The 25,702-nt window shown below is 39.4% G+C and overlaps 1 protein-coding gene and 1 non-coding gene across 2 annotated transcripts; both read left to right on the plus strand.

The window, feature by feature from the left end:
* Positions 1–2: 2 nt before the first annotated feature.
* Positions 3–20,107, plus strand: Tmem167a (transmembrane protein 167A). Its single transcript, XM_004841643.4, has 4 exons — positions 3–148; positions 10,654–10,763; positions 13,052–13,086; positions 16,263–20,107. Exons 1-4 carry the CDS (start codon positions 146–148, stop codon positions 16,331–16,333), a joined length of 219 nt encoding a protein of 72 aa, XP_004841700.1. The 5' UTR covers positions 3–145; the 3' UTR covers positions 16,334–20,107.
* LOC147826623 (small nucleolar RNA U109) lies at positions 11,319–11,452 on the plus strand. Its single transcript, XR_015439024.1, has one exon. It is a non-coding gene; the product is annotated as a small nucleolar RNA U109 (small nucleolar RNA).
* Positions 20,108–25,702: the final 5,595 nt, after the last annotated feature.

The following is a 25,702-nucleotide window of genomic DNA, read 5'->3' on the forward strand; positions in this document are numbered from 1 at the left end:
CGCTGGATTCGCTCGGCTCCGGAGGCGGTGCCGTGATGCATCCAATCGGAGCGCTGGAGAGCGCGAGAAAGACCGGCGGGCCGTGCACAGCTCTTCCGCCCTGGGCCCGGAAGGGTGATGTGGCTGGGCCAACGCGGGCCTCAGTATGGTAAGAACCGGGCCTGCCGCGCGCGGCTGAGCTTTTCGGAGGGTCTGCGGGTCCGGGAGTGTGCGGCCGCCCTGAGCGCGCGGGCCAGGGAGCCTCGGCACTGGCTCGAGTGTCCGGGGCCGTGTGCAGGTGCGGGGGATCCGGGCTGCGCGTCCCGGCCGGACGCCGGTCGCCCGGAGCAGGAGAAAAGCGCGAGTTTCCATCGGTCATCTCTGGGCCTTTACCCTAGGAGACGCTGACGCTGTTCGACCCCCGCCCCCTTCCCCTGCCCTACCTGGCTGACCCAGGCGCTGCTGTAACCTCAGCTTCGGTGTAACTGGTGGAGTCAGTTGCCGTTCTGGGCCCTCCCACATCTTTCTCTCAACCCTAAGGATGCAGTTTTACAAACTAGGCTTTAATGAGTGGAGCTCTCTGCAAAGGCGGTTTCTCTTTTAGGAGTTTAGTGTACTTCTAAGGATGTCTGCCTCGGGCCTCACACCTCCCCTAGCGTGCGTGTGTCTCATGCGTGGATGTGTCTGTTTTGTGTATTGTAGATCCTTTTGGTGGTTTAGGTCATCTCAGAATAGCTTGAACTGAGTCACAGAATCGCAGAAGAAATTTCCGGGCTGAGAATACAGGCAAGCCTGCGTGGCTGGGAATAGATGCAATAGTTGGTAGTGATAAAATCTCGGGAGCTGTCTAAACTAATTTTACCCTTGTTATGGTAAGTGCCAGCAGACTGGAGGGGCCCTCAAGGTGAATTTATGAATCCTGTGTGCCCAGTTCTGTTTTTATGAGCAAATAGGGAAATTCTCCTACTTCTTCTAACCTCAAAATCAACCCCCCCATAAAAGCCAAGAGTTTCTATGGTGAAAAGTTTATTTCTAGAAGTTGCTGTTGAACCCCTGACAACTCTATCAGTCTTGCCTACTTTATACCAGCTGCTTTGATTGTGGTTGGGCGTGAGTCACAGCTGCTTCCCTGGACAAGTGTCCCACCTGATACAGGGAGTGACATCCACTGGCATATCATTCCTTCTCTTGATGAACATTTCATTTTGCTTTTCGCCTCTTTTCCCACCTGCCACGGGGCAGTGTGCATTTGCTCTTCTCAGTGTCATTATTGAGCTCTTATTTAACTTAGAAAATGTCCCCATTTTAAAAATGTTTTTAATGTTTTTAAAAAGTAGGAAGACTCACTCTTAATTCTTGCCCATCTTTCCCAGAAGCCGAAATGGCATTACAGTATTTTACTCATAGTGCCAGTCATGAATACATTCCTTTTCATCATCCTGTCACCTGCACCAGGCAACAGCAGGACACGGCTTTAAGATCAACAGTGTTTAAACTGCCCTGCCATCCTTGATTTCCCAATAATAGCTTCCATGTATCGCTGGCTGTGTAGCAGCCTCTGTTCTGAAAATCAGGTTATGTGCATTGTCTTATTTTAAGCTCACAACAACTGAGCAGATAATTACAGGTGAAGGAAAAGAAGTCCAAGGAGACTGACTTGCCTGGGATCAAGCACTTACTAGGTAGTGAAACCAGGACTCATTCTTATCTCAAATGTCAGATGCCAAAAAATCTTTGTGCAAATAATAGAAACATAACAGAGCTGTGGATAAAATAAGCCTTAGTGATTTGTTGCCCTCAAACATACATGTAGTTGTTTCTTTGGAAGCAACTTTGTTTGAGGATTTTCCCAAGGACCAGAATATATGGCTGTTCAACTCCCTCATATAAAACAGCATAGTATCTGTGTATAACCTGTACACATCCTCCTGTGTACTTTAAATCATCTCTACATTATTTATACCTAATATAATGTAAATGCTATGTAAATAGTTATACTGTATTGTTTAAGGAATAACAAGAAAAAAAAGATTGTTCACTACAGATGTGTAATTATTTTCCCAATTTTTTGAGGCGGGGGGACCAGGGATCAAACTCAGGTCCTTGAACTTGCAAGGCAGGCGGCGGAACCACTGAGCTAAATCCCGGGCCTTATCTAATTATTTCAATGTATGGTTGGTTGTATCTGTAGATGTGGATACCCAGGGCTGACTATATATATTTCTATATGTCTACAGTGGCTGTGGGAGGATATACAAGCAAATGATAATGTCAGACATGAATTTGGGCTGAATTTTTTTCCTAGATGCTGTTTTAGATTGTAGTTTTTTTTTTAAACCTCATACATAGATTTGTTTTTTAGTACTCTAACAGCAACAACAAAGAAACCCTTGGGCAATGTTTTGTTGAAGATGTTATTGATTGCATTTTACCTATGAAAAAAGCTAAGTGCCTTGTCCAAGATCATGTGACTCATGAATAGTTAAGCTAAGATTTGAACTTAGCAGCTACAAATCTTGTGCCCTTTCTATTATGCAGTGATGCCTTGAACTCCCCAGGAGTTTCAAGAGGAAAAGCAAGGTTTGTACAGCATGAAGGGAAAGTTAAGAGGATGATTCTATTTCCAAAATTCCTCTTGCTTTAACGGTGAATGTAGTATTGCAGTAGAAAGGCATATATCTTCTCAGTATTATAAAAATAGTTTTGACTTCATGAACCCCTGGAAGAGTTCATTGAACTTCTCTTTGAAAACTACTGTGTTGGAGGATGCTGATCCATTAGTTAAGTGTGCATAACTCTGTTTGCAAGTAAAAACTTTCAGGGAATTTTGAGATACTATACATAGTCCAAATTTGGCCACATTGGTTGTTTTTTAAAATCCTAACGACTCCAGCAAGAAGCCAGGGTTTATATCATGTCCAGTACCCAGTATTTACAAGGTTTTCTGTTTTTATTGGTCTTTGTCATTTCTTCATTGCATGGTCAAAGTACCTTTTTTCAGTGGAGAATTTGCTCCTTGTCCTTCAACATATCTTCTTGTCAAATCATTTTATCAAGGATTCATGTGAAGCAGTTTTTTTACTGTTTATCATAGCTTTACATATGTTTTAATAACAAAATAATACAAGTGACCACCAGTACTGCCAGTGGAGAATAGAGTTGAGGTACATTTACTCTCGGCTTTACTCATAACCCTGAAAGTTTTTAACTGGGAAATACAAATAGAGAAGGTCTCTCTCTGTACATTGTAGAAACAGGACCAGCAGGATCAAATGATCATGTAATCCAGCACCCTCGTGTTACAGATGAAACTGATGACTAGAAATGTTCGTGTATCCAGGGGCAAATGTATATATTAACTAGTCCAGATGTTTAGTAGCCACTAGTCCTGAAGAGACAGGGGTACACAGTCACTCCTGTTCACTTATCTTGGACACGTGGATGAGTTCATTTGTGGGCTACGATTATCCTTGCATTTTCATGTTTTCATCTTAAGATACAATAGTGGTTTACACGTAGAAACTAGGTAGAAAATGCTGACCTGCCTTAGATTTACAAATGATAAACTGCGGGCTCACTTTTCCAGCACTGTGTTTGTATCATAATAGGGTCAGGAGATCATAGCTGTTCATCTCTACTTTCAGAGAGAGGAATAAACTACTTTAGTTTCCCATGAAAGAAATAAGCTAATACAAATAAAAATGCTAGTATTTGGAGTTTTAAAATTTTGTCTTTATTATTCAGTTCTTGTTTTAAAGTGTACTTGTGTTAAACTGGAAGAACTGATGTCAGCAAAAACTTATTTCCAACATAGGCAGTCAGCATTTGAAACTCCCAAGATAATATCATACACGAAGAAGGCCTTTAACTATCTGTTTCAATAATTACAAAAATAAGCTACATGTAGGCAAAGTGATCCAGTGCTAATGAAAACACTGCAGTTTCCTTGAGTCTGTAGATTGAGTATAGTCAGAAAGCCGTCATCCAGCGTTGTGTAGGGCAGTGGTGGCGAACTCATAGCTTCGTGTGCTGCAGGGAGGCAAAACATGTCTAGGATATTAATGTGTATGCTTCTCCTCCTTTTCTCATTCTTTCCTTTTTTGCCTTTGTATTGCTTCGGTTTTTCCTTTTGTCTCCTCTATTTCTAATGATTTGGACAGCTTATTTTTACAATTTCTAATTTAAAAGTTTTGACTTGCTATTTTTGTTTATACACCCCAAAATCCTTATATTTAATTTTTATTTTTACATCCAACTTGATGAATATAGTATGAATATAGTGTTAGGGCTCAGGAATGATTCTGAAAATTTTAAAAATTACATCTCATTAATAGGATTTAAAAAATCTAATCTGAAAATAATTCCTAACTTCAAATGAACATGAGAATAGAGAACTTTTTACAGGTCTGTCAACATTGCAAATGATTTTCATTTTCAAAACACAAGCTTTGCACTGATCCGCCTCCATCTATTTGCTGAAAAATTATGCAGCTACTATATTGGTGGCCCAAATGAAGGTTCGTGAACTGTTCTCATTACTACAGAAGACCTAACTAATTATGGTTCACTTCAGAATAACTGTGTAAAGTCACTGACTCATCAAGTTTCTTTTGCATTTGGATAAACTAAGCACAAATAGAGGAAACATGGCCAAGGTCCCAACAGCTAGCAAAAAGTAGACACAGAATTCAAGCCTTCCTCTTCTGGAGCTTATGGCCTTTAGCTGTGACAAGGCCCTAGACCACTAAAAAAATGAAGGTACATTTACCAATGGAAAGTTGGTTATTCTAAGATGTTGTTTGCTTTTGAGGAAATTTTTAGAAAAATTATACCTGCAACAGCCTCCCATTTTTAAAGAATTTCATGAATACATATTTGCACAGAGCGAGCCAGGGACTTTTTATGTTTCAGGTTCTTAACAGTGATCATCTTCTGGATATTCTAAAGAATGGAAAGAGACCAGGGGGAGGGTTTTATATTTTATTTTGAGTATATTATCCAAATGATTTGCATTGTTTATGTAATTAAAATAATTTTTTTTTTTTTGGTACCAGGGATCAAACTCTGGCCCTTGTGCTTGCGAGGCAGGCAGTGGAACCACTGAGCTAAGTCCCTGGCCCAATTAAAATAAAATTTAAAGACAAGAAAATTATTAGTAACTGGCAAATTAGTTTAGATAAAATCATAGTATTTGTGGGTTTGTGCTAATTGATGTGCCTATTTTGTAATTAACTGTTTTGAATGACTGTAAAGATAATTGTAAACTATTAGCTTTGCTTTTATAGAACACCTTTGGTGTTTGCTGTTCATAGCAGGTTAGAGAGAAAGTCTTTGTTTTACAGTTTCCATATGAGGAAAATGTGGTATTTTCAGAAACAAAGATAAAAATAAAGTGTAAGACAGTGATGGCTTTTAGAGCTTTTAGTGATACAAACAGCCCCTTGCAGCATGCATGCCATACATTTGCCACCACTGGTATGTTAATTTATTGTTGCATATTCTTATTTTTTAAATTATGATTCATATGTAGAATATCAACTATTGATACTATTCGTCAAGAAACTACATCTATGTTAAGATGCATTTATGAAGCTTGAACTAATATCCTTCTTTGTAAAATTCTGCCCTTTTAAGGGCTAGGGATTTAGCTCAGTGGTTCCACCTCCTGCCTCGCAAGCACAAGGTCCCGAGTTCGATCCCCAGTACAAAAAAAAAAAAAATTCTGCCCCTTTATTATTATTGATTGTATGGGTAGTTTGCAAAGAAAAGAAATGTAGAGAAAGACCTGTTTTCCCTAGCAAATTCCCTTTCTCTTTTCAAAGTCAACTTATTTTGCTCACTAACTGTAAAAATAAGCAGCTGTGTCCTTAGGGAAACCCAAACGAAGTTTACAGAGTTTTCAGGGAGCTATGAAGACAGCCTTAGAGCACTTGCCTTCATTCGTAGGAGTGCTAAGGACTGGCTGTGGGAATGCTGCAAGTCTGGTGTTATCCATGTCCCTGTCACTAACAGAGAATGCCAGTACGAGAGAAAAATCTATTCAAAGCATAAAATCAAGTCCCACTTGAAAGTATGCCAGGTAATGCCACCAGGGTCTCCCTCTGCATACGTTCTGTTGTGTTCACACTAGTTTCAAGTTAACTTCTTAGAAGCCGAAGAGAGTCAGCACACCCTATGATGATACCTGGGAGGTCTAGAAAAAAGGCATACCATCCACCTTAAGAAGTTTACTTAACTATTCAGCATTAATATGCATTGGAAATAGGACATATGATTTAAGACAAATCATTCTTATATATCTAATTATATCTTCTGTTTATGTCTGAGTATCTCAATACTCTTACTGAGCCATTCTTGGCAAAACTTAGGTAGTATTTTAATAAATGGGCATAAAATGATGAGTTTTCCGTTGGGGTTATTGATAAAAATCTGAGACCTTTAAGGTGAAGGATGAATCTTTAATGGGTAAGCCCCTTATGTGTATAAATGTAGCTTTGTATATGGGTGCTCCTGCACTTAGGATGGAGTTATGTCCTCACTAAATGCACCTCTAATTGAAAATGTATTCCATACACCCGACCCACTAAACATCAAGCATAGCAGCAAAGTACAGTGCAGGATATCAGCTGTTTACCCCCAAAATCATGAGGCCAGCCAGGCGCTGCGGTGAAGTGCCGCTGCCAAGCATCAGAAGAAAGTATCATCCACCATCTGCCAGCTTGGGAAGATCCAGACCTGAGGGTGTTTTCTCCGGAATGGGAATGTGTTAAGTCAAACCACTGGAGGCTGGGATTGTCTGTAGTCTGAAAACATTCATGTCATAATCTATGGCACATAAAGTAACATGATTAGCTGTTAGACTACTGCTGAAAATTACATAAAACTTAGACTTAAGGATTGTTTGGAGATCTTAGAATTTCCTACCAGGTAGCTTGCCTGCTCCGTCATGGAGATGTCTTAGAAGTGTGACGTACAAGGAGTCAGCGCACACTGCTTGTTGGGACAGAACATTGAATCCCAAGCAGTGACAGATGATGTGGACACTTAGTGGAAATTACCTGAAGCCTGTAGTTTACCCTGCAGCCCAGGCCTTTCACGTGAGCCTCAGGAAATTTGTTTCTTCTGTTGGATTCTTGAGAATATCTGTGACAAGTAAATATAAATGCATAGCACTTTCTCGAATAATTTAAAAGAATTTTATTTTGCAGTCTCACCTACATTGGTCTTTTAACTAATACCCATTGTTAATATGGAATCTTAAGTACTCCCTTGCATTTTTTAAAGTATTCCTTCTTGTTCATTCACCGTTTTTTGATGACTACTGTTTTGTTCATAGGGATGAGATTGTTCAGTCTCGTTAATCCTGGGGAGGCAGTTATCGTGCAGTTTCAGGGATGCAGCCCCAGGGTGGCCATGTGTCGTCTGTAGACCTGAGGTCCTGGCTCTGCTCTCTGGGGACAGGGGTGTCACAGAGCAGGTGATGCTTAAGTTGGGGCAGGCAGAATCAGTCAGTTCACCACCAATCAGGCAGAAGCAGTACTTTCGAAAAGTTTTCATAATGTCATAAAAGATCTGAAAAAAATTGAACTCAGTAACTGAATTTTACTTCCTTTAGACTTTCTTACCATCTTCCCCTGTATTTGGTGATTGTATATACTTTCCTTCTTACAGCATTCTCATTTCAGGAGTCTCAGTCAGTTTTTGCCCCACAGGATCATCTGTTTCCTTGAACCCTGAGACTACGGTGTCCTGTCAGTGGACGACAGATGCTAACCATTAGAGGGATGCTGTAGGTGACAGGCTAATGTCTGTAGCTTGGAAACAGTTTCTGACCAAAGACTGAGTACATCTAACAGACTTTGCCATCTGAGATTATTTGTTTAAAGTTTATAGTCTTTTAAATCCCCCAGAACAAAGTTGTGTATATCATTTATTTCATACTTGAAAATGGTTTTCATTTGTAAATGGTTTCAAACACAAATGTATATGTACACACTCCACTTTAATAATAGATGTGTTTTTAAGTGCCTTTTTATCTCCTATTTTGAAAAATTTCAAATGCACAAAGGTAAAAAGAGGGGTAAGGTGAGCCTTCATGTGTTCAGCATTCCTCCAGCTGTAACCCTTCCAGCACACGCACACAGAGAACCGAGTCTCTGTGTCGAGCCATGCCAGCATATAGAATTGGGCATTCCGGGAGGAAAGAGAATAGGCGACAAACCATGGATGCCCCGTTGGGAACGTGATAAACACCCTTTGCAAGGTTTTTTTCTAAGCATTTACTACAGGAACCTTTTGCTTAATACAGCAGTAAGTCTGTTCATTATTCCTTGAACATATAGATCCCTTCTGTGGATAGTTTTCCCCTGTGATTCTCGCTCTTCGTGGAGCCTGCTATTGGCTCTTCCCATCTAAATTTTGCCCTTTAAGGTTTGACTCCGTTCCTGCTCTCTCCTTGAATCTTGTCCTTATGAAAACAGTTTCTCCCTGTGGCTCAGGCTGCTACTTGTGCCTACGACAGTGCCTGGCTGTGGGGTTGGGCTGACAGGGAGTAGTCTCCTCTGCAGCACAAGGGTAATAATAATGCCTGCCTCACATATGCACATAAATAGTGCAAAACAAGTAGTCAGTGGCTATCAGTAATTGTTTTTAGCTGTAAACTCATGTAGTGGAGAAATCATGCCAAATACCTTTCTAGATTCCAATATCTAGACTCATTCCCTCAGTCGATACATACTACACATTTAGTCCTGGTGCCTACAAGGAAATTGACTTCGTATTTCATGAAGTTATATCCAACACTGTTTCCATGACCTTTGAAAGGTAAGCATTATGACATGCTGTTGTTTTCCATCTAGAACTGATCAGCAATTAACACTTACTTTCATGGACCCAAAATTAAAACCCAATTTAAGTACAAACCAAGATATGTTTAACTTTACCATTGCAATATCCATGAACAAATTAAAGATCATTTTTATTACTGTTCTTAGACCATAAAAGTAACACCTAGAAATTTTAAGAAGTCTAGAAAAGTTGAGGATTAGAAACTAGAGATAATCACCCACCTTTGCATAAAGGTTTACATAGCTAAAAATTTGTTGCATGTGAAATCTTTTGTTCTGTTTTTTCCATCATTTAACGTTGTACATAAACTTTTGCTATAAATAATGTTGATAAGGAAGGTATTTTTTCATTTTTCCAATAGCTTGTACATATTTATTATAGTACTATGTAAAAGGTTAAAAAGGATATTTTAACAACTTCTGACAGAGCCAGTCCTTAAGATTCTCTCCCCTAATGATCGGGGGTTCACTTTAAATGTCTGCATTCACACCGCCCTCCAGTAGAAGAGCCTGGCATGGCCAGTGTTCTTCTCATGTGTGCGCACTTCAGGGTTCTGTCAGTCTTTTCCTTGATGCCCGTGTTGCGTGGTTTTTATTCTGGTTCCTATCATAAGTGTAGTCTTTCTCCTTTGTCTCTCTCCCCATATGAGTGATAGCATAATTATGAACACTGATGTATGTTCCAATTATGTACCCAGTCCGCTGCCTTATTCAATTCCCTTAACCTCTCTGATCCTTTGGGGGGCATTTTGGGTGAGCTCTCATTTCCAAGAAATGATTTGGCCTTTTAAAATTTTTTATAATTCTTATTCTTTGCCTTATTTCTGGTTTTTTAGGAAGTATTTGTAAGTTTACTGAGTAGGCATATTGCTAACTACTATGTAAGATTGACCTATTTTATCTGCCTGTATATTCTGGAAATGTTACCCTTTATTGTAAACAGTAATATTCCTGCACTTCAGATTGTTTTACTTATTCAAGGATCTTTTCTTTGGACTGTGCTGATTGTCAGGTGCTTAGCAATTGAAAGTTGATACTACACTGTGTACCCTTCAGGGATGGTTAGTAGTGTTAGCTTGCTGTGGGAAGAGGAAAAGGAAGAGTTTGTATGAATTAAGAGAGGAGAGCCAGATGGATTCAAGGAGACTTTGGAAGAGGTGACGGTAGAGCTGATTTGGAAGAGGGTGCACCTGCCTGCCTCCACTGGCTTGTGATGGGAGCTGTGCTTTCCTTTGTTTGACTGGAAACAGGCTTTCTTATTGACTCCGTGTTAACTTTTAGAATAGGAGGTGGACTATTAAAGAAGGAAGAACTTTGAAAAGTCAACAGTGAAAAACGAAACTAGGTGCTTTTCTGTCAGCAATGTCCAATAGCCTAGTATTGGTCAGGGCATGGAACATGATCTTTTAAATTTAAAGCCTACTTATCCCAGAAAAGTTCAGACTTGAGAGAAACTTTAGTCACCATTTAATCTTTCTCCCCAGTCTCCACAGATGTAAAACAGGTCCAGGGTTCGGCCTCCTGCTGGAGCTCACTCCGGGGCGTCTGCCTCTGGCTTTGGTCAGCTATTTTGAATTCGTGACATTTCTCAAGTTCTTGAATTTATATTTTCTGTTGCATGTCCTCTTTTCCTTGGCCCAAAGAGTGGAGAGAAAAGTACCACCATAGAGCACTGCATTACATTGGTTTTAAGTTTTAAGTGTAGATGGACATGACATTCTGTTTGCCCTTTTGGAGAAGTAAAAGCATTATTCTTAATATGGAATTGTGTGCCATTATTTTATCTAGGAAGTTTTCATGTGATATTAATTTTTTTTTCTCTTTTTAGTCTGCCATTTTCAATTTTCAGAGTCTGTTGACTGTAATCTTGCTGCTTATATGTACCTGTGCTTATATCCGATCCCTGGCACCCAGCCTGCTGGACAAAAATAAAACTGGGTATGTTACTCATGATGTCTGATCACCCAAATAAGTTTCTATAGACATTAAATTACCGTAAAAGTCATTAGAATTTAATCCTATCTGTAATTCAGGTGGCAGGGGCTTTTTTACATGATTTGCTCCCTGTTTTTCAAAATCTAAAAACTTTATATTCACAATATCTTACTAAATTAAAAAATAAATTTCAGAAATGACTGGAAATTTAATCTATTGAAAAAATGCATACGGGGATTTTGTTTAACCAACTGAAAGTGAAAAAATTGTCCATCAGTTATACAGCTAAACCCCACCTTTGAAGACATTGTCTTCTGTAGTCCACCTTTTCCTCTCGAATCCTGTTACATTTATTCTTCAATACTTTATTCTCATTGAACAGTTGTTTGGAATTTATCTGTATAATACGCTTGATCTTAGCCAAAAGGCTGAGAAGCGATTATCTGTATAATAAAATCTTTAAGAATTTATGTCACTAAAAAAATCCCATAATAGTAGACTAGACTATTTGTACTTTTCCAATGCTATTATAAAAATTGTCCTTCAAAAGGAGGCAAGTTGCATGTGGACATGTCTGCCCCTCCTTGCTTTGGGGTAGAAATGCATCCGTAACATGCTACATTAATACAGGAGTTCTCAGGGCTGCCAACCTTACAGTAGAGGTTGAGTGGTAGTATATTTCTCCTACATAAAAAGGATGCCTATTTATACATTTTAAGGTATGCATTATAGTCAACTGTTGAAAGCTTTTTTAAACTCTTTGTTCTACTTATAAATGTTAAGCACCAATTTATTTTGATGTGCGCATTAGTGCTCTGTATAAATTTTTACAGACTCTGTCCCTCTGTCCTTCTGTTTCCTTTTTATGTCAGAAAAGCTAATGTGGTACTGGTCAGTCTCTGAGTTGCCAAGTTAGGATTTTTGATTCATTTAAAAGCTTTCAATATGCTGCTGTGCCAATTTCCTGATGATACTTTGTCATTTCTAGAATATTAGCCCAGGACAGACTCCATCTATAATCACTCGTGTACTGCTCTCCTTGAGGGCGGATGCTATTTTTAAAGCGATGAAAGACTGAACTTAAGTATTGTCTGGCCATTCATTATGTTAGCTTGTATTACTTTCCGAAATGTATTTGCCTATAGCCTTTTTGTTCCTATAGTAAAATTATTTTGCCTCCCAGAATAGAATGTCTGTACTACTTGTTTTTGTTCATTCCATTTAACTTGAACTGAAGAATATATAAAGATCTTAATTAAATGGATATTTTCCTTTAGTCCTAACTATTCTGGTATAATGATTCATTAGCCAAACATTTCTTGGAGGGTGGCGATGTTAATACAAATTTCCTTGAACTGTGAGTGTCTGTGATTTTGTTGAGCCAGTCCTAATATAAGCAACAGAGAATGTCGATTTATCTGAATTTGTAACCATGTGAAATACCCCTTACCGTTCTAGTTTTTTGTTAAGCCAGCAAAATAGCATCTACAATATTTTTATATTTTTAGATATTTCAGCTCATTGATAACTGAGTTGGTTTTTTTCCAAAGCTATCGCTTTATATACATTTCAAATAAATGAATATCTATTTGTATATATTTAATTTGAACTATAATCATTCATAGAATTGAAAGGAATAGCTTCATTCTTGTTTTTTCTGGAAAATGTTTTTAAATATCCTATTTAGTAAAGTCCTACTTAGTTTCTCTCTCTCTCTCTCTCTCTCTCTATATATATATATAAAATCTCCTTATATTAATAAAATAAAATAAAACTTATATTAATAAAATAGTCACATATTTTCCTGTTTCTGCTGAGTAACACAAATACAGTACTATCATTATAATTCATGATTATAGATTATTTAAATATATAGATACATACTGTAAGGAATTTTTACTGTGATCCCAAAATTCATCCAAATCTGTTCATGTATCAGTTTTCAAAATCAACATTTAATCCAGGTAGCTTGTAAACTTTCTGCTTTTGAAGGTAGAAAAGCAGTTGAGTTGACTAAATTAACACAGTAAACCCTTAGGAAAAATTTTGCTACTCACATTAATCTAACCTGCTTGTGACCTATGATACCACATATATTCCAGTTATCAGTAGTTGATGTCCTGTTGTGTCTTCATACATGGTTCAACATGAAACAAGTATATTTCAAATTTGAAGCAAAGCATTAAAGGTTAAAATGACAGTGTACAGTTATTTTTCTGTATGCTACTGACAGAAAGATTTACCTTTTTCAGTAATCAATGGCCACTTTTTTCCTTTTTCATTCTTTGCAGACTATTGGGAATATTTTGGAAGTGTGCCAGAATTGGTAAGTGTCCATAATCTCCCTCCATTTCTCCATCTGTAAAGTCAACAGGCTCATTTCTGTCATATTAGCACAAACCAAATCTCAGCTTAAAGTAGACATTCTCTCCCAGAGATTTCAGTGTGCTTCAGAAATGTTACATTGTCCTTCCTCTGTGTTGTCTGTTATGCTTTATTCTCTCTTACAGAGATAGGCAGGAGAATCTTTATTTTTCAGGAAGTTATCATTGCCCTTAAATTAGTGAAAGCACAGGGTTAGCCTAGATAAGATGTTGTCAATCAGAGGGCATTGGTGAGAGTCTAAAGAAAGTTCTGATTGTCAGAACTAGAGTTGGGAGCATACATAGGCTTAGGTCAGGGACGTTGCGAAGCATGCCAGGTTGCTCAGGGCAGCCTCACAACATAGTCCTCCAGGGTCTGCAGTCAAGGAGGCCTGGCCTGAATTTACAGAGATCTGTGGCATGGGCCGAGCTGGCGCTCACTTGTGGACAACAGCTGCAAACGCTGAAATCACAGAAGTCTTAATCACTTCAGAAAGAACCGGGACGAGAATGAGAGAGAGAGAGAGAGCAGTCTAGCTAGCTGATGCAGACAGCTAATGGTGAGTATGAAACGGAATTCAAACCACACTGCAGAGGCAGGTCACCCCATAAGAAAGAACAGACGCTGCCAGGAACAGAGCACTAGTGTGAAGAATACCACAAGTAAACTGTGGAGAAAATAGTGGATGAGCAGATCTGGAACCAAGAGGCTGAGTTTCCATCTCCATGATATCATTGAGTTGCTTACTGTTAAGGGAAATACTAAGGTATTTTAAACCCATTTTATGTAATGAGTTAGTGTATACAGTTCCATTCAGTAGCCAACCTAAGTGAGCCTTTTTTGGTCATGATTATTACTTGAAGAAAAGTTTAAGACATTTAGTTTGCAAATATCTTAGTGATTTCCTATAATATAACCTGGTTTTTTGTTTCATTATGTATAAATGTTATGTTTGGGTTTGGAGGATTTTTTTGTTTTGTTTTGTTTTCCCTTGCTTGCTTTCTTATTCCCATTTTTGTCTTTGGTTGAATGGTTTCATTAAAGTGTTCACTCTACCAGTTGTATGAATGCATTAGCTTTTTGGCAAAGTAGCTTAGAAAATGTTACTGCTGGTACACTGCTCTGTCAAGCACACGCTCCTCTTCTTTCTTGGCACACAATATATCCACAGAGAAAGGATGCGATGTTAATGGGAGCGACGTAGCTAGGTCATTTTATCATGTTACACATCACATTACAGCAACTGTTTCACATCCACTCACAGACTGAAGGCCAGATGAGAGACAATGTTTTTACCCAAGTTCAACCAAAGATGTTTAGCTCTACCACATGGCAGTCTCTCTTAAGACAGTTAAAAACAGGGAAATGAAACCCGTATGTAAATTACAGCATTCTAAGGCAGAGGATGAGAAGGAGAAGAACTTCCTCAGAAATTAATTTTTAGCAGATGGAAAACTTAAGATAGTACTAATTGCTTCCTTCAGGTGTTCTATAAGACTGTCCTTAACAGGGAGGGTGTCCAGCCCTAGTGAGGAGACAGGCGTGGCTCTGAAATCTGTCTGAAGTGTATGCACGAATGAGGGAGGGCTTTCACGTGAAGCCTTCTGCCTTACCTCCAAAGAATTAAGATTGTTTAAAATTATGACCCAGTATCTTTTTAAGTTTAAAGGTTTTTTTCTAGTTGAAGTGATGGCATTGTGAAAACACTTTCTATCATTTTCTGTTTTCTTTTAACTGGAATGCAGACCATTAAATATCAATAGATTTTTTTTTTTTTAATTTCAGAAAATCACCAGATGTGTGCTTTTTTATAGGTGTGATATTCTCTCTGACTATTGTCCCTGAGTGGACACAGAGGTATAAGCCAATAGCACCAGCACTGTGAGCTCAGTAAGGAAGCCTTGAAAACCATCTGAGAATTGTGGGGAATAAGGTGGCCAGGATGGACATTTTCCAGTGGTCATTAGTTGAACTCATTAGGGGAAATAAGGATCTTAGTTACTGGGAAAGATTTTAAACACCACAGTAGAACACTTGTGAGGGGATCATAAACCATCCCTACCAGAGGACCCTAGATGCAGCCTAAGATTGTTTCTAGATGTGAATTCTTCCTTCCATGTTATGCCTGATGCCTTAGGAATTAGTACAGCCTGTAATTACTAAAGAAACAGTTTAGGATGAGTTTGAGTTAGCTCAGTCACAGATCTCTGTTCACAGGACAGTTTCACAAGCCACCTTCAGATCCACATCAAATGCAAGCACTCCTCAAGCAGATGTGACCACTGACTCCTACAGGAGGGGCTGTCTTAAGGTCTACACGTCTAGCCCAGAGTAATCATTATGCAGGTTGGGCATCCCTAATCTGAAAATCCAAATTGTTCAGAAGTGTAAACTTTTTGAGCATGGATATGATGCTCAGAAAGTTTCAGATTTTGGAGGATTTGATGTTCTGATTAAGGAAGCTCAACCAGTAATTCTATGTAAATATTCCAAAATCTGAAATACTTTAGCCCAAGTACTTTGGGTAAGATATACTCAAAGTATAGATGACTTCATACTGTTAACTCAGAAGTATTTTTTCCTACAGTATTCATTAAGCATTTTATTTTGTGTCCATTTTTAAGTGCAGTTTTATTGATCATGTTGCCTGTTCATCCATGAATGCTTCCTCTCTCTTCTCCTTCTAAGTGTCATACATGCTACCAGTGTTGAAAAATTATGGCTAAGTATTGCATGATGGATTATTTTATACATGTAGAAGTTTCTTTTTTATGGGAAGAGGATGAGCTCTTTCTTTGGCTTTGAGTTGTTGGAGACCCTTTTCCTTGCATCGCTGTCCTGCATGCTGCTTTGCTGGGCTTAGCACAGTGGCACTTGTAGAGGTGGTCTTGGAATAAATCGGTATACTTAATGAATAAAAAAAAAGTTGAACAGAAAGAATAAGTCAGTGTAGTTTAGTCCATTGTGTATTGAACATGTTTTTGATTGTGTCTGGTTCTTTGTTTTCACTCCCCACTCTTAGTGTTTGGACCTCATAGACAAGGTCTTTACTTTGATTGGGTGTTTCCCCATCCCACAGTAACGTTATCATCCCTGGCAGTCACTCCTTAGTCAGGATAAATATCTTTTCATCCACAGGTGAACGAAAGAGCCCTTATGTTGCAGTGTGCTGTATAGTGATGGCCTTCAGCATCCTCTTCATACAGTAGCTTGGGAAATGCCAGAATTCCACTGCCAGCGGATTTCAGCGTGAACAGGACTCTCTTGCAGAAAATAATGGAAAGCATGGTTAACTCTTATCTGTGAACACAGAGTGAGATAAATCTCCAGATGCTGTTCTCTATTTTTGTTATTGGACCAGTGTTCTATATAAATAATTAAGATGTAGGCATTTAATATGAAAAGAGTTCAGTAGTCTTTAACAGTGAACCTCAGTACTGTCACTACAGTATTTCATTCTGCAAATGTTGTTGTGTCATGTCAGACACCGATTTTTAGTTAGGTATCTTTAAGTCACACAGTGAAAAGCAAGATCAGTAAATTATTCAAGTCCCTTTCATTGTGATTTGGAATCTTTATAGAATGACCTTTTTTGGACGAGTTGTTCTATTAAGGAAAAATGGCTTCATTTAGTGTTGGTAAGGATTGTATTCATACTCAGTGATGCTTTCCTCTGGCCGCACCATTTTGATCATTAACGAGAGTACCTGTCCTCTTGGCAAATTCTGTAGTTTATTACAGGTGATTGAAATATTTAGAGCAAGCTTGTGCATTTCTTAAAGGAGGAAGATAAGTGATATCAGACTTGAAGTAGAATGGGGAAGTGTTCGATTCACAGAGGAGAGTTGAGACAGCCGGCTGGCGTCACAGTTTTGAAGTCTGGCCAGGTTGGATGCAGGTTGTGAGTGTGAAGCTGAGTGCCCAGCTGTCGTTCTCTGAGGAAGACAGCGTTCTCAGAACAATCACAGAACAAGAGTCTTATGTTTGGTTTTCGTTCTTCCTAATGTCAGATCCTCAAAGTACACTTACTTTAATTGCCCCAAAACAAACTTTTAGTTTTTAATAGAGCACTTGACACTGGTTTGTGTGGTCAGCGTGAACTGGACTCCCGTGAGACCTTGGCTGCTGGGCGTGCTGTGGCGCACATGCCTCAGTTCTCATGGCCAGGCCCCAGCTTCTCATCTAGACAGGGAATCCTGGGAACCTGACCTTGGACTTTTACATTGCATTGTCAGAAGTTTATAATTAACATTTCGTAAGATTTAACTGAAATTCAGTTACTGTTTCAAAGTGAAGAGGAAATTAAATCTTAGCTACAAATTAAACATTACGGGTAGTGTTTACTACTTATTATTTTTCTCAATTATTAAAGTTCTTATAAAGGAAAAAAGAAAGATTAAAAAAAAAATCCTTTAAAAATTATTTGTAATCTATCAGTAGCGGTTTTTGTAGAAAGAAAGTATAGAATTGGAAGCCACCAATTTTTCAGACCTCTTCAACAACTTAGAATAGATTCTAGAAAACATCTAGTAAAGCATTTTCCCCCCCAAAAGAGCTGTTGTCGGCTATCAGTGTGTTTATCTTACATTTTTGACATGTCTGTGGCAATTGAAAAGTGATATATTTTACTCTGGACAGGGAAACAGCATGATAATCGTTCCTGCATTGCACTGCTCGGGTGTTATACATCAGGTCAAGGGTTTTCAGAGTATCTCAAAAGTAGGAGTCCTTGTCAGCTTTCCATGCAGTCAGTCACCTGCCTGGGCGGCCATCTGTCCAGCTCTGCTTCCAGCTGGACATCCCCAAAGCTTTGGCAACTACTCTTCCATATGCTAATACAAACCTGACAGGAGGAGAAGCCAGATAAACTGTTCTAAGACATTTCTTTAATTTGTCATTTCAGCAAAGGCAGAAAGTAGAGGAAGGCATCATTTATCTCAAAAATTTATGGTAACACGTAAAACACTGAACAATGGACCCTCAAGTTATGACTGGCATGACATACAAACAACTTGGGTCAATTAGGTTAATGGAAGATTGATCTGCCTCTTGTTATCTATAGTGTGTACCCAGGTAAACATCCAGATCTCAGCTGCATTGACTTAAAACCAACTTGAGTGACAGCCAGCACTCAGGAACCAACCAGTGGAGTTCTTAAGTCAAGGGTCCACTGTATTGTGTACAGATGCTGCACAGAGTAGATGCAGCTTATTTCCAATTCCAACTCTCTGATCTTTTGAAGCACAAGCTCTTTGGGACAGAGGGAAAGACAGGAGACTATGAAGTCAAGCAGTTACCATTTTTTTCAATAATTTTTTTCTGGAGAGTTACGCCTGAATCCTGTGCTTTAACCCAAATGGCAGAGTAGATGGTTTAGAGTCTGCGGAATATTCAGATATTCAGATACTCGTCTCACAGCAGTGGGAGGGAGTGGGATCAACTTAAGCATCAGGCGCTTGTCTGCCTCTGCGTCTTCTGTGGATTCGCCCCAGGACTTGAGGGCGGATGAACACCCGCGTCCATGGCGTCCAGTCAAATGCTCGCACTGGCCTCCTCTTGGGATTTGTTTTGTGCTGCTGTTCAGCTCCGCTAGGCTTCATCTGTGCCAGTGACGGGCCGCGTCTTCTCTCCATTCCTAACAGGTGGCCAGTCAGAGTCCCACAGCTGACAGCGCCTTGCTAGTGCCAGGCACTGCCTGATGCTCTTACATGAGCAAAACAGTTTTTCCTCTGGGGGATAGTAGTAAGGAGTAACTTGTAATAGATATCTTTCATCTTAAGTTGACCAGTTATACCCAAGGACAAAATAGAGGATTGAATGAATTTTCCAAGTTTACAGAGTCAAAAACGAACTCTCCCTCCTTTTGTAAAAAAGCTTAGCATTTGTAAATAAGATACTTGTATTTCTTTCAAGAAGCATTTATAGAATGCATATGGTATATTCCTGAAAACAGACAAGGGCACAGTTTCTTCCTTATAGGCATAACAAAGTTGACAGAGATGAAGTTATGTGTACACACTACAGTGTGTTAGTGGTTACTGAGATAACCCCAGGATCCTACGGGAAAATACAGGAGGGTAACAATTTGGTCTGGGTGTGAACTTCCTTTGGAAAGAGCAGTGGATATGCTGAACTTGATCACTCTGCAAAAACAGCTGTGTTGAGCGTTACAGGCACCAAGCTTGTGTCACTTGCAGCCAGTGAAGGCATAAGGCAAAAAGGTGGGCCAAGGATAGAGCCTAGAGGGCCTTACGTCTTTCTCATTGCTGCTGCTGCCTACCTCAGCCTAGAAGTAGAGCATGTTTTTCATCCTGCCTAACACAAAACTCCTCTGGCAGAAAACAGAATCCCTGGGTGTCGTGTGCAGACAAGGCTGAGCCTCTCCATGCCTGACTCATTTTGGACCCAGGGCGCAGTGCCATGTGCCCGAGTCTGGCCTGGGTGGCACATGAGGTGGGGCACTGCCCAGCCAGGCTCTTGAGCAGCTCCTGCTCCACACCCAGAGCAGCCTGGGTGGTCAGAGCACACTGCATTTCCTGGGTGCACAGGAAGTGTCTTCAGTTAGCAAAGACTTGTGCTTTTTTCACAGTCTTTGAGAAGTTACTGGAACCTAGAAAGCTGTCAACAAGAGTGGATGATTGTCAGAAACCACTCTCCACTTTGGGACCGTCCAGTCACAAGTGTCAGAATACACAATTGGCTGATAATCAGCATTGTGAATACTACACATACAGCCTGGTCATTCCTAATCAGAAGTCACTACTAGCTTCTGGAAAATAGCTTCATAATTGTTATTTATACACTACCATTCAGTGGTTTCATTTAGCCCCAAATTAATCCCAAAATGTTATGAAATCCCACTCCAATATCAGAAAAAGGAGGAGATGGAAACACATTTCCTGTGATGTTTTTTAAGAGTATATAGATAATGATCCTCCTCTTGATTCCTATGTCTGGAATAATAAAGCAAAATGAACTCTCAAGGGCCTCTTAATTTTGTCTTACTGCCAGATGAGTAAAGTCAGTTTTCACAGGTTAAAAATTTGAAATGGTTACCTTTTTTGTAAGGTAAGAATAGAAAAATTTTGTTTCTTTTATGTACATTTTAACTCATGGCTGGTCAAGTCACTTTGGCATGCTGGTGTTGCTTAAGCTGTTGAATATCACATTTTTCTTCCAAAAACCTGACTCAGTGGTTTGCTTTGGATTTGCAATCTTTAGTTCCCTGAGAGGTAATCAAAATCTCATTGACAATGAAAGTGACTGTTAATTATTGACAATTTATACTTTGTTCTCAACTGTGAGCCTTCAGCTATTCAAATGTTCTGCAGTGTATAGTATAAACCTTCCTCGCTGCTCTTCTGTAACTACCCACTGATAGACTTTCTAGAAAAATCACTAAACCAATTTCTAGCCCAAGTCAAAAGAACCCACATTGGCTTTACATTTTAGACCATTGAGCTTAACATTCAAGAAAGCAAACTCTTTTCAGTTCAGAGGGTTTATGTTAATATCCTTGACCAAAACAATTTTCAGGGGGAGAAGAAGTGAAAAATATAAATACTGGAAATAAGGGTAAATTGTTTCATCCACTTAATGGAGGATGAGGACACATAGGAACTGTGTAGTATCCGGACGCCACTGTTTGGACTTTATTTTGCAAGGGAAATAGCCTAGGAACAAATGTGTGAGGACCTGGGGCTTGTTTCCGAAGTACCAAAACCTGGAATATATCAGCCACTTTCAGCATAATTTGATCAGTTTCTCATTGTAGGCTAAATTCTAAAAAAAGTAATGTGCAAAGATATTAAACTGTTCCAAGAAAAAATAAGGAAATACTTAAGGCATGGAGATTTCAAGAAGGCCAGGATCATAAAAAGAGTCTTTAGCATCCAAATGTTAAAGTGATCCTCAAGATCACTCAAGGGTAGCACCAGGAGATTTGAGCTTGGAAATTATGAAAATACTGAGAATATCTCTACAGTATTTATTAGGGCTTCAAAAAGCAAGAAATGGTGTTTTCCTTTACATTTTTTTAGAAGTAGTTCATCTCTGGTTGCTTTTTAACTAAAGTTCTACCTAACCATGATCTCTGGTAACTCTTGGAAAATGATGAGATGACTATGACTTGTAAAATAACATTTTCATCTTTACAGTGTGAAATGAAGAGTTGTAGAGCACACAAATACAAGGTAAAAAGTTGGACACATTTTCTGAAAACTTACTTTTAGAAATGTTCCAGGCTCTATTAATAGGTCACTGTTTTTACCTCTAGGTGAATCAAAGACCAAAATACAGTGACAATTCTAAACCCACAGTGCTCATTGACTACTTTTTCAACATTTCCATCACAGCTATCTTCAAAGAAGTCTAATTGAATCTGTTAATGCATAACAAATTTGACATAGAATTCGAGGTAGAATAGAATCTGAATCCCTATGCAATTAGTTTGACCTGCCAAGGAGAACAGAAATAAAGAGTAGATTTCAGAACAAGTATTTGCCCCTCCAAAGAATGGAAAATGAATTGCATTTCTGACTCATCACGTAGAGTCATCCATATCTTCCATTCCATTCTTAGGTGAATCTGTTGGTTTGAGAACTAGCATGTGCCAGACAGTGCTAGGTCAACGTGTTCATTGTGAAAAGACAAATACAGCTTGTGGAACCTAGATTTGAGTGAATACTAACCAAAAACAGTAGGTGAGCATATACAACTTTTAGTATGAACTCAAGAAACAAAACTAAAGAATGATTATGTGGGTTGGTCAGAGAAGTTCGTCCATGCATTGAAGGTTAGGCTAAGACCTATTTACAGATGAGCAGGGACAGGAGCAGAAGGCACAGTGTGTTCTAAGATCCAGAGTCAGGGAAGAGCTGAGACTTAACTGATGGGGAAATCGATAGCAAACTAACATGAAAAGTAAGCACTCGGTGAGGCAGAGTGGCGTGAGTTGGAAAGATGAGATGAGCCAAGGCGCACAGATGGGGCTTTGTGCCACAGAAAATGCCGACTGACTCATGCGGAGGACTTGGCCTTGTGCAGCTGGGGAACTGGAATGGTCTGTGGCTGCCCTCTGTGTCTTGGGAGCTGAGATTCGCAGGGTAGCTTTTCAGGAAGGGAAGGATAGACCAAAATCTGTTCTGGTCTTGATACTGTGGGCATCCTGCCAAAGGGAAGCAAAGTCCTGCCTCTGGCCCAGGACCCTTGCTGGAGGACCCCAAGGAAAGAGCTAGTGAAGGTGCATCAGCCACCTCAAGCTAACCAAGGTTCATCAGCAGCAGCACGATTTTATACACAAGCTGCAGAATGCTGCTGCTGCTTCACCTCTGCCCAACAAACCTCACTCACTATGACTTTCCTGTGGTCCACACTAACCAGACCCTCACAGGGAAGCCAATTCTAGGGAACTCGGCCAGCCTGCCCAAGTTGACACATTACAAAGTCGTCCTAGATTTCCCTTCAACCTGCATTTTCTGCCAGCAGCAGCTCAAACTTACATTATGCCAAACAGCATTCATCTACCTTCCAAACCTCCTTCTGGCTTCACTATTTTTATAAACAGTACCACCTTCCTTCATCTCAGAAGTTCCTAATCTAAACCCTTATGTCTCCGTCTACAACCAATCTCTAGTCTACTTCTATTGTTCTACTTCTGCAGGGCCCACCCAGGTGTATGAGCTCAAACTCCCCCGTGGTTACAATATCTCACACATTGATTTCATATTTAGTTTGATATAAGCCCCCTTCTGGAACCCCAGAAGTACAGAAAAATCATTCTCCCAAAAGGGGATAAGTTATGTTGGAGGAGCTAGCATGCTGTGTATCATTATTTAAACCAAGAAAAACATGCTAGACAAGATGAAAGATCTAATAAAAATGTGTTCTTATTTCTGATTCTAAAACTTTAACAGCTGGGCTTTCCCATGTGGGATTGTGTTACATAAATAACTCAGCCAGGAAACGGGCTGTGACGAAGTCCAACACAATGTTAGATGATCTTTGACACTGCTCATCACACCCAGTGGAGTTACAAGGAAAGAAGTTGCAGGAGGACGATGAGGTGGTGCAGGCCAGTGGCCCCAAGTGACTCCGCAGAACCTTGCAATGACCTGAGTCATGTATCACCAGTTCTTCCACAGAAGTGGACTAACTTAGGAGTTAATACAACTTAAATACATTAACACTCCCTAACCTGTCCCATAGGCCCTTTCCTGCTCTGTCTCCATTTGTCATCTTTTAATTAGTCATGGAAATCCTCTCAGAAAATAAACTTAACAAAGCTTTATGGCTGAATAACTCATTTCTTATACTTAGTTTTAAGGGAACAAATGTCACTGAGAACAACACATTTAGTTTCCTTTAGTTTCCTTGACCACATAATCTAGTCAGAGCTCAGACTGCATTTTCTACTTGCGCTTTTCCTTGTAATGAAGTATATATAGCCACAATTAGGACACGAATGCAAAGGCCATTATGAGAACTCAGGAACAGAGCTCAAGCCTAGGAAAATGAATGTAGTTCCTTTTGCATTTATATGAAGAGACTGATAGGAAGAAACCACAATCCATATGGTGGTAGACAGAACCTGTGAGAAGACTCCTCATCTCCCCAGGGTTAGGCTGAAAGATCTCCAAAAGGCATCCCAGCTCTGAAACCCAATGACCGTCCTGTATTTACAGTACCAGTTATTCTCTGGGGGTCCCCACTTAACGTTTCTCAGCAGTGACTTAAACATGGACAAAGAGCTCTTAGTGAAAAGTCATTCTTTTTCCAGGTATGTTCTTGGAAATCTTATTATGGCTAGAAGCTCTATATTTGTGAATCATTTCCAGAAATTACATGAAGGCTCACTTTGTTCTTTCTGAAGAGTTACGGCAGTACACCAGCAGTTATCTCAGTAGGAAACATTCATGGAGTATGTATTTATTGTTCCTTCCTTGGCCTGCTTCTTACAGTAACCTCGTTTATCTAGGAATATCACCAAGGATCAACTCATCCCTTGACCATACAAAGGAAAATGTCTAATTACTTAAGGAAGACAAGAAGAAAAAAAGAGATTACCTCTAGGCCTTTGACTACTTATTTCCCCCACTCTTGGCCTCTGGTGGTTTTATTTGCTGTGAACTGAGGGAGCACACGCGTATGACTGGCCCTTAACTGTATCACCCTAGCACAGGATGAGTCCCTGAGCAGGAAATGCTTCCTAATTTCCTCTGTATTACAATCCCTGTGCAAGAGAGGCCTTGTGCTCCAGAGACAGAGCAATTAGGAGCTCTTCAGAATTATGCAGGAGACAAACTGCCATGAATGACATCCTTGTTGCATAACTAAAAATGATTTTTTTTTCTTATTACAAAACTAAAGTCTATTAATTGTAGAAAATGTACAAAGTATGTACAGAAAAAAAAAGATTTCCAGTTACCCTCCAAATGCAAAATACCTACCATTAATGAATCATATAAAGATATCCATGTAAGGATAAAGCAATTTATTTTTCACAAAAGGAAATAAAATGGTACATACTAGTTTTAGTCCCCCCATGTAACAATATATCATGAACCTCTTTGCACAATTTAAAGATTTTTGCTTTTCTACCATTTTTTAAAATAATTGAGAATTCCACTGTAGAATACAATTTATTTAATCATTAGCCTGTTACTGGATGCTTAAATTGTTTCCCCTCTGCAAATGACTTACATAAACATTGTGCTCTGAAGATTAATTTATATCACATATGAACTCAAGTTAAAAGGATATCTGAAATGTCCACTTACAGCTGAATGAACAGGTCTTTTGTTAAGGATAAGTTTCAGATGTAGGCAAAAGATCTGACTGCTCACTTCTGATTATTTCAGGGCTTCTTAGAAATATCTCCCCACTTCACCTTTCCTGTAACCTGAAATCACACTTCTGAAAAGATTGACATTCCTTTCTTTTAACCATTTAGTAGGGCAAGGGCACAGAACATTTTAAACAATTCTCTCCCTTTATCCTGAGTCCTTGGATGAGGTGCTACAGACATCAGCTGCTTGAAATACTGTATCTGAATCCAGTTCTGTTCAGTATTTTGGGACAGTGGACAAAACAGAGAAGGACAACTGTATGTTTAAAGCTTTCAGTGTGGAAACCGATGGTCCCCAGGCTGGAAAAAGAAGATAGGCGTTGGGAAGTATTAGAGACAGTCAGGAGCTCGGAAAGTGGCCGAGGCTGTGGGTGCAACGTGGCCCACAAGGACAACAAAGGACACGGACACAGCAGCCTGAAAGCATCGCCGACGTCTGTCTGCCGCCTTCGCTTCTGCTCATCCAGGGCGCAGCAGTCAAGAGCACCATTCTAATAATGGGAGTCAGGAGGGAACTGATTCACAGGAGTTTTGACAGCACTCTCTCTTTTTTCCTGCAAAATGGAATATTTACACAACCATTAAATACACAAGGAAGTAAATTTTTTACATAAAATGACTCACCCAATTGAGTGATAAAATGATGTTACAAAATACTTTCTAGACTGCAATTCCATGGTGTTAAAATGTTTTTCTGGATGTGTAGGGGGATATATGCACACACGTTCATGAG

The sequence above is a fragment of the Heterocephalus glaber genome, unplaced genomic scaffold (genome assembly GCF_053883595.1).
Source record: "Heterocephalus glaber isolate CG9 unplaced genomic scaffold, H.glaber_assembly_v1.0 deba00001465, whole genome shotgun sequence".
NCBI classification, from domain to species: Eukaryota; Metazoa; Chordata; class Mammalia; order Rodentia; family Bathyergidae; genus Heterocephalus; species Heterocephalus glaber.

What these genes read in the sequence shown, in the direction of transcription:
- Tmem167a (XM_004841643.4), top strand. An exon ending in CTGGACAAAAATAAAACTGG is followed by an intron (nt 10,764 to 13,051) that starts GTATGTTACTCA and finishes CATTCTTTGCAG; the next exon opens with ACTATTGGGAATATTTTGGA. An exon ending in TTGGAAGTGTGCCAGAATTG is followed by an intron (nt 13,087 to 16,262) that starts GTAAGTGTCCAT and finishes TTTCATCCACAG; the next exon opens with GTGAACGAAAGAGCCCTTAT.